This window comes from Myotis brandtii, unplaced genomic scaffold (genome assembly GCF_000412655.1).
Source record: "Myotis brandtii unplaced genomic scaffold, ASM41265v1 scaffold381, whole genome shotgun sequence".
Taxonomy (NCBI): domain Eukaryota; kingdom Metazoa; phylum Chordata; class Mammalia; order Chiroptera; family Vespertilionidae; genus Myotis; species Myotis brandtii.
In genome coordinates this window covers 276,867-288,479 of record NW_005364633.1, presented here as the reverse complement: position 1 = coordinate 288,479, position 11,613 = coordinate 276,867, and the positions used below count along the sequence as shown (strand labels likewise).

At 43.1% G+C, this 11,613-nt stretch overlaps 1 protein-coding gene across 1 annotated transcript in view; it reads right to left on the bottom strand.

Annotated features, from left to right (window-relative positions):
• Window positions 1-11,613, bottom strand: part of NAB1 (NGFI-A binding protein 1 (EGR1 binding protein 1)) — a 37,211-nt gene that overhangs the window by 8,026 nt on the left and 17,572 nt on the right. The window contains exons 4-5 of the mRNA XM_005872457.2: window positions 11,550-11,601; window positions 977-1,066 (exon numbers count right to left, since the gene is read on the bottom strand). Coding sequence (XP_005872519.1) covers window positions 977-1,066; window positions 11,550-11,601 — 142 coding nt within the window. The remainder of the gene's footprint in view (window positions 1-976; window positions 1,067-11,549; window positions 11,602-11,613) is intronic.

The following is an 11,613-nucleotide window of genomic DNA, read 5'->3' as shown; positions in this document are numbered from 1 at the left end:
GCTGATCAATGATTCTCTCTCATCATTGATGTTTCTTTCTCTCTCTCTCTCTCTCTCTCTCTCCCTCCCTCCCTCCCTCCCTCTCTGAAATCAATAAAAAGATGTTAAAAATTATAGACATGAATCATTACCATTCTATATAAAAGAGTAATAAAAGGAAACTGCTATATAAAATCATTTACAAACCTGATTCACAATGGTAAAAATCAATAGGAAATATATTAATTCAGTAAATAGGATACAAGTTTTTTACTATTTTTCTGAATGCTCATAAATCAGATCAAAAGAAATTGTAACTTCAATTCATTTGAATTAACTGATAAAATTTCAGTAAGAATTCTGAGTGGGAAATGTATTTTTCATCCTTTTAACATGAAAAACAAAACTTGGCACCACTAATCCACTAGGGAGAAGATCAGCAGGAATAAAACTTACAGTACTTTCCAAAAGGTGCTGTTTGCAGAAATGACTTCTTAAAATGTTAATTTCAGTGTACATAATGAAATAATAGCAAAAGTACCTGAAGCTGCGTATTAATTTAACACTTGTTATTACACATTAATTGAAATGATTAACAAAAGCTACAAAGTCGACTATTAATATTTTATTGAAAACTAGTACTATTTTATCTCAGAATTGTATTTCACACAGACATAGTCAGCATGGCTGATTTACTGGTATCAAATTATTTCTTTTGGGTTTTCTTAGGGAGAGAATCTATTTTACTTCCCTACAAAACTACAAAGAATAAATAAGTATCACCGTATCACATTCTGCTCAAAAAGATTCTGCTCATAAACCAAAGCAAACCAAGTTGTTATTGCTATCTTGTTGACACAGCTGTGATTGGATGACATTTTAAGAACCAGAAATTAATTCAGTCCTTGGATGCTTAAAACTGGAGCCAGTTGACGCAGCCATTTACTTTTCAACCTACAGATATTCTTATAAGCTATGAACTGGTGGTTTACGTTACCTGGGAACTGAGAGCAGCGAGTTCTTCGCTCTTAGCTTTAGCCTGCTGGAAGAGGGTTTGCACAGAGTCCTGGAAATCTGGAAACCCATCCTGTAGATCGAAGAATAAGTCCTTTTTTACTTAGAATTTCTAAATAAATAAACATATGATCTAAAGTTCAGAAAATAAAGCAAAGACAACCATCTTAAGTAAGATTTCAATGTACAGTGTTTCATTTCTGTCTTTTATGGTACAACTACCTTATTCTAGAGTTGTAACCTCAATAAAAACATAAATGAAAAAGATAAAAAGATTTATACATCCATACTATTTTACATTGGAAGGCAGAATTCATGATCAATGATAATAACATTTCATATAACTTTTCATCTAGTGATTTGCTTACTTAACCACTATCCCCATATTGGACATTTATATTATTTTCCTTATTTTTGGTTTGAAAAACACTGCAAAAATATTTCCATGGAAATAGCATTTCACATAGTTCAGAGATTCCCAGAAGTAGAATTACTGCAGAGAGATGAGCATTTTTATGTTTTCCACATACTTCCTACAAGGGCCTTTCACTGGTTTGCCATATCATCTATACTAATAAAAGCCTAGGTGGTCCTAGTGCCCTTGCGTGCGATCCTGCCACAAGATGACTGCACGCACAGCGGAGACGGGGCCCGGTGGCCGCTCTGCGCGGTGAGGCCTGGGGCTCCCGCGGCTCCGTGTGGCATGGAGGAGGTGGGTCGCGGCAGGGGAGGGCAGTGTGGGCGATCAGGCCGGCAGGGGAGGGCAGTTAGGAGTGATCAGGCCGGCAGGGGAGGGCAGTTGTGAGCCATCAGGCTGGCAGGGGAGGGCAGCTGTGGGCAATCAGGCCAGCAGGGGAGCAGTTAGGTGTCAATCAGGCCAACAGGGGAGTGGTTAGGGGGCGATCAGGCTGGCAGGCAGAAACAGTTAGGGGCAATCAGGCAGGCAGGCAAGTGGTTAGGAGCCAGCAGTCCCAGATTGTGAGAGGGATGTCCGACTGCCGGTTTAGGCCCGATCCTGCAGGCACCGGCAGTCAGACATCCCCGAGGGGTCCCAGATTGGAGAGGGTGCAGGCCAGGCTGAGGAACACACCCCCCCCCATGCACAAATTTCGTGCACCAGGCCTCTAGTCTATAATAAAAGTGTAATATGCTAAGTAGACCGGACAGCTGAACGACCTTCTGGACGAAGCCGGGACTGTGAGGGTAGAGGCAAGCCGCTGTGGCTGCGACTGATTGGCGGGCTGTGGTGGGTGGGCGGGGCCTCCCTCTGTGAGGAAAGCCTGGGTCCCGGGTGCTGGAGGGAAGCCGGTGCCAGCAGCCGGGGGAAGGAAGGCCTACTCTTGCACAAATTCCATGCATGGGGCCTCTAGTAAGCAATATCTGACAGTTCTGGCCAGCACTGGGTGGTGTTGCTTTCTCAGTTTGTGCCAATTTATTTTTGTTTTGATATTCAAAAATGTAAGTTTTATATACTGTAGTTGCATATAATTGTGTTTTATTTTGTGATTTCTTCTGTTGCTATTAAGTTTAGAAAAGGATTCTGCTTTAGAGATTTGATAAGTATTCACATCTACCCTCTAGTTTTTCTAAGCCTTTATGTGTGTGTGTGTGTTTATTTAATCTCTAACCGGGCGGGGCCTCCCTCTGTGAGGAAAGCCTGGGTCCCGGGTGCTGGAGGGAAGCCGGTGCCAGCAGCCGGGGGAAGGAAGGCCTACTCTTGCACAAATTCCATGCATGGGGCCTCTAGTAAGCAATATCTGACAGTTCTGGCCAGCACTGGGTGGTGTTGCTTTCTCAGTTTGTGCCAATTTATTTTTGTTTTGATATTCAAAAATGTAAGTTTTATATACTGTAGTTGCATATAATTGTGTTTTATTTTGTGATTTCTTCTGTTGCTATTAAGTTTAGAAAAGGATTCTGCTTTAGAGATTTGATAAGTATTCACATCTACCCTCTAGTTTTTCTAAGCCTTTATGTGTGTGTGTGTGTTTATTTAATCTCTAACCCACCAGGAATTTATTTTGTTAAATGTAATGTGGTAAAGATCCAAAGTAAACTTTCTTTAAGGTGCTACCCAACAGTCTCCATCTGAATTTCTGAGGGACTCTTCCACGTCGCGTGTGATTTCCCTGGACCTTCACTGCCAGGCAATGGAGCTTTGGATTAGAAAGACCTGGTCGGTGTTCCAGGCCCACCACTTAGGTTCCTGAACCTTCGTTTCCTCATGAAAATAAAGATGAATAACCCCTGAGCCCAGCAGTCGGGCCTTCTGATGGTGTCCCACAGCCTCTGGCAGTCAGTTCACTGTGGTGGGAAAACTACAGGGTGGAGGAGCTGTCACTCATGACGTATAAAGGTGGTCCCAGGGACCCAAAAGGACCCAAAAAGGAATGACTCAGAAATAAAAGGGAGACCGTTCCCCAGAAGCTGGGCTCTTCGCATTATGTGTGGGGCAGGACTTTTGTTCTGTCTCTCCAGCTTTTTCCCAGGAAACCAGAAGTACCATGCTATGAGCCATTTATCTTCATGTCCTATTCCTGGCTGCTGCCATTAATCACAGCGTGCCCTCAGTGGCGAGGCTCTGCGTCTGAGCACTGAGAAAACAGGAGATGCAGGGTGGGGTGCTGTTTGTGACCTCATTACCCTCACCCCCACCCCTCAACCTTCCCACCGAACACTAGCAAGCTGCCTTCATGTACTGCTGAGCCGTCTTTAACTGACTCACCCAGCAGATGTTCTCAGCCTCACACGTGCATTTTCCTTTTTTCTACTCACACTTTCTATATGAATAGCAGATTGTGTTGGGGACCAACCCCAACAGGTCCAGGGATCCCCAAAGGTGTGGATGGAGTTGGCGAAGAAGGAAGGACACGGAGACAGCCTTCAGTTGATCAGCAGCCTAGAAGGACCTCTAGCCAGGATCTCCAGCCAAAGTTCTGGTCGGAGTTCTGGTTAGGAACTGATCAGGATCTGATGAGGATCTGATGTTTATTGTCTTGTTACATCTATATTTATACCAGCCGATTTTAATCCTGTCAATTTCTATTACAAAGGTTAGGGCGTTTCTTATCTCCATTCCAGGGAGTAAAGATTATGTAGCTTAACTACCCGCCTGGCACTTAATTAAGGGGTTGTATCCCCTCCCTAACCTCGGGGAAAAATCCCCACCTGGGGAAACAACCTTTCTCGGAGAGGTGACCTTGGTTAAAACACATGGCGCTTAAGGAGAGCAAACATATTAAGAACAATATGCTATATATGCCAGGTCCCTTGAAACATATGCTGTGCAGATGTTTCTTTCCTGCAGCGACTGTGTCAAGCAGCAAGGATGGACCGGCTTCCGGCAAGATTGTAAGGCTTCTGTTTTCTGATCCAGAGGGGAAGAATCGACATCAAATTAGACCAGCTTCCTCTTCAACAGGCTTAGTGACAGCGTAGGTGGGTTCTGATCCTCTCCCCCTCCCGCGGCTCCCTCCCCCGCCCACGGGAGCTGTGGCAGATGTTTCCTGAGTCTTTCTTCTTTAAGCCCCAATTCTCTGACTTTCTGGCCTCGATTAACAAACTTCACTTCTCTCATCCACTCCTCTCTGATTGCTCTGCACTCCCAGCCCACACAGGATCAAGAATGCGGTACCTCCCAGCTCTGCCCCGTCTCCAGCCATTTCAGTGAAACAAGAAAACTCACAGCTGAGCTCTGAACAGTAACAGCCCATGGAGTCAGCCACCACGCCAGGCGAGACTGGCTTTTACATCTTCTTCCCTCCTCCTAAGACATCACTTGTAACACTGGAGGCATGACAGGGTTTGTTCATGGAGTGCAACACGTTCTTTATGAAAAAGGTTAGCAACTGAATCCACTTTTAACTAATGTTTCAAAAAAAATGAGGTGGAGACAAGAGTGCCAGGGCCTTGGCCTCTTGATGTTTCATCTCCTTTGCTAGTTGTCAAGCTGTCTTCAATCCTTTCCGTCATAGGTACGATATAAACAAATCAAGCTAATTTTTTATTTACTATTTATCTTCCCAACACAGTTTTTCCTCACTCGAAACAATTAGTGTGTCAAATGGTAATGCCTTATATTTATATTAAGTGTTTATAATTTAGGCTAAGTTTGTATTATTTGTGTTGTAATTTACATGAAGTTTTCTCCTCAAACCCTATCATTGTTTCCCAGAGAAGCTTCCTTGGATAAGGAAATGGTAGCTGCCGCTCTTCTCTGCGCACTCCACCCTCCATGGCGCACTAGTGGGAAGTATAATTCCAGTACGTAGTGTTTTTCACACCGAAGGTGCTTTGTGAATGGCCTCTGCTCTGAAGTTTAGGAGTCAGACCTAGATTGGGAAGGCCTGGCTCTGCCACCAGGCAGCAATGGGGCAACTTGGGCAAGTTCCTGAGCCTTTCTGGGCCTCTCCTGGCTGTAAAGTGGAAATCACAAAGCCTCCTAGAGGGTAGACAAGAAGGCTTGTGACAATGAATTTCAAATGCCTAGAGCAGTGATGGCAAACCTATGACACGCGTGTCAGAGGTGACACGCGAACTCATGTTTTGGGTTGATTTTTCTTTGTTAAATGGCATTTAAATATAGAAAATAAATATCAAAAATATAAATCTTTGTTTTACTATGGTTGCAAAGATCAAAAAATTTCTCTATGTGACATGGCACCAGAGTTAAGTTAGGGTTTTTCAAAATGCTGACACGCCGAGCTCAAAAGGTTCACCATCACTGGCCTAGAGGGACAGGCACGTAACAGATTCAGTAACAAAGTAGCTATGCTACCATGGCCCCAGAGCTAGATTTGGGGTCTCTGACCCATGTTCATGTCAGCTGAAAGAGGACTCACACACAGGGCAGCCACCCCGGGTGGGCAGCTGTTCCTGTAGCCTGGGCAGGAGAAGCATGGCCAGACCTCGCTCGCTGACAGAGGGAGGAGGAGGAGGAGCCTCCCGTAGAGGCCTCACTCCAAGTCAGGGTTCCCCTCAGGTTCCCCATGAGCAGGCGTCTTCCTCGGGGTCTCCTCATGCCTTCTAGCAATTATACTTTCACAACATGCACACCGACCATCAACACCACCAACAGCAACAACCAAACAGCTAACTATCCTCAAGGGGAAGAACCTAGAACATAATGGGAGAAATCAGACAAGGATTTAAAAACTTCATCCCACTCAGCCCTTCACGAAGAGATCAGGAACAGAAAGCATTCAGCAACAAGAAAGCATCTGCCTGAGCCTGAACACAGCACTGGCGTAGTTCACTGGTGTATCGTAATGTGCTGGTAACGGCACGGAAGAACATGTTTTTCTTTCCCTTACGTGTCTATTATGATGTCATTTCTATTTTATCCACTGGGCATTACATTTCTTTTTGTTCACTGTAAAAATTATAATTTTAAAATGAAAATAAGTCAGCAACTTGGCATGTATGCTCATTCGTCACTGTCAAGGACTTTGGAAAAATAAAGATGAAAAGACAAAAAAATTGTCATTAATTTGGGCCCAATAATTAGGACTCTGTTGTATTTTACAACAAACTAAGCTTATCTTTTTATTACTTTTGTTAAATAGAGAATCAGGAAGCTAAGAATCCCAAAAGAGATATTCAAATGAAATAAAATTAAGTATGTTAAGAGAATTCTAAAATCTAGTTTTACTTACAAAGTCCTTTGTGTCAGTCATATATTCTGGACAAACTGGTCTCAATGTTCTCTAAACACTCACAGTATTTTCTTACCTCTCTGTCTTTGCCCATGTTAGTCTATCTTTGTAATGCCCCTCCACCTCCAACCCACATTCCTACCCTCTGAAATCCTACCCTTCTTTTTCAACCCAGCTCAAATGATATCTCCTCAATAGAACTTTCCCTAATCTCTTCTCATGCCAGAAATTCTCCCCCTCCTCAGCAGCCACACAAAAGGGAGACACAAACAAAGCACTAATACGTGGGAAAGTCTTAGGGGAGTAGTAGTGACCCTATACAGCCAGTACTACTACCTCAGCCTCAGCTTCCCAAACCAAACGAACAGTTCTAGCACCTCTAATTTCACTTAGAGTACACAGAAAAATGTAGGCAACGACTTATGCCAACATTGTATATTTCGAAAAGAATCCTATGTAATAAAAGCCTAATATGCTAAGTCCGTGGTCGGCAAACCGCGGCTCGCGAGCCACATGCAGCTCTTTGGCCCCTTCAGTGTGGCCACGAAGTTTCAATTGCACTGTACGTGCGCGCCCACATGTGGTATTTTGTGGAAGAGGCACACTCAAGGGGCCGCAGTTTGCTGACCACTAGGCTAAGTGTCCGGTCGTCCGTTCAACCAATCAAAGCATAATCTATAATAATAAAAGCATACTATGCTAATTAGACCGGACAGCCAAACAACCTTCTGGATGAAGCTGGGGCTGCGAGGGCCGAGCCCCTTGCATGAATTTCGTGCATCAGGCCTGTAGTATGCTAATGATATAAGGCCGCTCAACTGCTCACTATGATGTACACTGACCACCAGGAGGCAAACAGTTGACCGGTTGGTCAGTCGCTATGACATGCACTGACCACCAGGGGGTAGATGCTCTGACCGATAGGTTACCTTGCTGCTGGGGTCCAGCTGATCGGAACTGAGTGAGACGGCCGGACACGTTCTGGAGCCCTCCCGCGGTCCCTCCTCAGCTGGCCAACCTCCCACATTCTTCCCCAGCCCCGATCGTGCACTAGTGGGGTCCCTCAGCCTGGCCTGTGCCCTCTCACAATCCAGGACCCCTTGGGGGATATCGGAGAGCAGGTTTCGGCCCAATCCTGCAGGCCAGACCAAGGGACCCCACTAGTGCACAAATTTGTGCACCAGGCCTTTAGTTACACTATATGTGCATGTAGGTATACACACATATATACAACACACACACACAATGAAGAGATATTGATATCTACCGCACATGAATGCTTTTAAAAAAACTAAGTAAAAAAAAAAATTAAAAACAAACCAATAGCACTAGCCAGTTTCGCTCAGTGGATAGAGCATCACCACGCCTGCAGACTGAAGGGTCCTCGATTCAATTTTGGTCAAGGGCACATGCCCGAGTTGGGGGCTCGATCCCCAGTTGGGGGCATGCAGGAGGCAGCCAATCAATGATTCTCTCTCTTCATTGATGTTTTTCTCTCTCTTCCCTCTCCCTTCTTCTCTGAAATCAATAAAAATATATTTAATAATAAAAAACAACAACAAAAAAGTAAACTACCGTTCTAAATTCAAAGCTAAAGTCCATATTTATTTCTGGGAAACAAAATCAAGAGTTTAGTGTCTGTAAGAGCATTTAAAGAAGCTTGGGACTGGTTAGTCACATGTTTTATCTAGAAAAGGATAGGACTATTATTCACAGTAAAGGAAACACTGATTATCTTCATTCTAAAATATATTTTTATTGATTTCAGAGAGGAAGAGAGAGGGAGAGAAAGATAAAAAAAATAAATGATGAGAGAGAATCACTGATCAGCTGCCTCCTGCATGCCCCACACTGGGGATGGATGGAGCCCACAACCCGGGCATGTGCCCTGACCGGAATCGAACCATAACCTCCTGGTTCATAGGTTGACACTCAACCACTAAGTCATGCTGGCTGGGCTGATTATCTTAATTCTAAATTCAGAACTATTCAAAGAGCTTTGTGAACTGCAGTAAATCAACCAACCAACCATACGGAACTCTAATTCCATCATCGCTAGTGGACTATTTCTAAAGGAAGAGAAGGGCCACATCTAACGCTCTAACCTAATACTCCAAGCTACTAAAGGAAGCTCAGCCCTGGCAGGTGTGGCTCAGGGGGTTGAGCATCGTCCCGTGCACCAAAGGGTGCCGGGGGGGCTCCTGGTCAGGGCACAGGCCTGATGGCAGGTTCGATCCTAAGCAGAGGCAGCAGGTAGGTGTTGGTTTAGGTTAAAGATTTTAGAAGTCAAAGATGCTTATCCATAGCTACTCATCATTTCATCTAACAGATTTTATTAAATGCCTATCAAGTGTAAGTCACTCTTCTAAATTCAGTATTAAGATATGCTGGATAGACAGATAAAAGCTCTATTCACATTTAATGGTGCAGACTGATAATAAATTTAAAACAAATATATAGTAGTTCCAGATACTGGGAGGTGGTAGGAAAACAAACTAAGCAAACCATGAGAATGAGCCTAAATGATTTGGGGGTAAGGGTGTTCCTTTTAGAAAGGGAGGCAGTGGAGTCAGAGGAAACCAAGTGACTATGGTGAGATCTAGGTAGAGATAACTGATGCGGAGGCACAAGTGAGTTTGGCCTGTTCCAGGAACAGAAAATTGGTCCATGTAGGTGAGACACAACAAGAGTTGTGGTAGCAGATGAGGTCAGAGACGCCACCCAGTGTCAGATCATGCAGGGTTTTAGATCCCTAAGGGAAAAGTGTAGATTTTATTCTAAGTATAGTAGACAGCCATTGGAGAGATGTAAGCAAAAAAGGGATTTATGTTTTTAAAGGGTAACTGTGGCTTTGGTGTAAATGACGGACTGTTCCAATACAAACAGATCTTACTTGATGATAGATATTTAGGGTAGTCAAACATAGCTTATTTGCTTTACCTTGAAATCCAATAATGGATGGCTAGGAGCACCGAGCCCTATCTCCTACCCAAGAAAACAAGGAAGGTGCCACCAGACTTCAAAATATCTCCTCTGCTACTGACTGGGCCCTAAGAAAGTACAGCAGCCCCACCCTGTTCACAGGGAACACATCCCAAGACCCCCAGCAGGTGCCTGAAACCAGATAGCACTGAATCCTGTATGTGCTGTGTTTTTCCTACACATACATACCTATTATAAAGTCTAACTTATAAATCAGGCACAGTAAGAGATTAACAACAAGTACTATTAAAAAAGAACAAGTATAACAACAGACTGTAATAACGGTTATGTGAATGTGGTCTCTTTCTCCTCCCTCCTTCCCTCCCTCCCCAGTAATTTGTATATTTTTCAGCCTAAACCTAGTCCTCAATCTGTATGACCATCCCTTACTTGCAGTAAGTGGCTGGTGTCAGTCATTTCAGGAGATCCCTTACTGAAGTCTGCGTGTTGGCTCAGCGCTTTCTGGTGCAACACACTGCCATCAATTGAAACACACTTTCTGCTCATGTCTTCCACCCACAAGTTTAATGCCTTTTCCATCATATCTAAGCACTTACCTCGCACTGTGGCCATAACGTTCGCAGCTTAAGGTACAACAGCAAAGTTAACACAAATTTCTTTTTTCTACCCACAATTTCACAGGTAAAAAAACTGGTTCTTACTGTAGATCTTAGCAACATCAGCATATGGTTTTTTTTTCTTTCCTATTAGGTTGAGAACTTTCACCTTTTCACTTAAGGAATGCCTTTTACTGCTTCTCTTTGGCGTATCTGAACTGCCAACATCACTGCTCTTGCACTCAGCATTCATTATTAAGTCAAATAAGGGCTCCTTGCACAGAAGCACCGCAATGCTGTCAGTTACTCGATAACCGAGGCGGCCAAGGGACTCATGGGCAGAGAGTATACACAGCCTGGGTACTCCGGACAAAGGCACGTTTCACCTCCCAGGCGGGAAAGAGCGAGATCTCATCACGCTACTCAGAATGGTGCAGAATTTAAAACTTGTGAATTGTTTATTTCTGGAATTTCCCAGTTAATATTTCTGGACTGCAGCTGACTGTGGGAAACTGAGCCCACAGGTAACTGAAACCATGGAAAGTGAAACCATGGCTGGGCAGCGGGGGAACTACTGTATCAATCCAAATTAAGGAACGAGTTCTGAAACCATCTGAGTTCTGAGAGCCCTACGAGAAGCACATTGTTCTTGCTTAACTCCCACCTCTCCACTAGCAGGTCTAAAATTAGAAGGACAGCCTCAAACATGTCCCCTAAAAGAGGCTTTAATTACACTGAAGTCTCTATAATTTGCACCTACTAATTGTCATTTCCCTCAGATAGTTAATGTAAAGAAATTAAATCTTAGCTCCTTTAAAAATACTTAATAAGGTGACTTATGTTGTAAATAAGATTAAAAAGAAATAGTTCTCCCACCTCTCCACTAGCAGGTCTAAAATTAGAAGGACAGCCTCAAACATGTCCCCTAAAAGAGGCTTTAATTACACTGAAGTCTCTATAATTTGCACCTACTAATTGTCATTTCCCTCAGATAGTTAATGTAAAGAAATTAAATCTTAGCTCCTTTTAAAAATACTTAATAAGGTGACTTACGTTGTAAATAAGATTAAAAAAGAAATAGTTTAACCTGTAGAGTTTAAAATCTGTAAAAAACACCTATTTACAAATCAACCTTTGATAAACCAACTGGGCATCAATCTTATCATTGTTGTTTCCTTCTAAGAACTTCCTTAGGATCCTAGTTCAAATGACCATAGATATATCAAAGCAAAAAAATTATATATTGCTTTTAAGATACTGCATTTCACATTTTTCACTAGTTTATGGGACCATCCTTTTTTCTTACTTTAAACTACTAAAGCAAACATTATTAACATAAGAAAAGAAAATAACATAATCATACCTCCACTTTAATTCTCTTCGGGGATAATTCATCTCTTTCTCCACATTTTGACCTGAGGGGAATG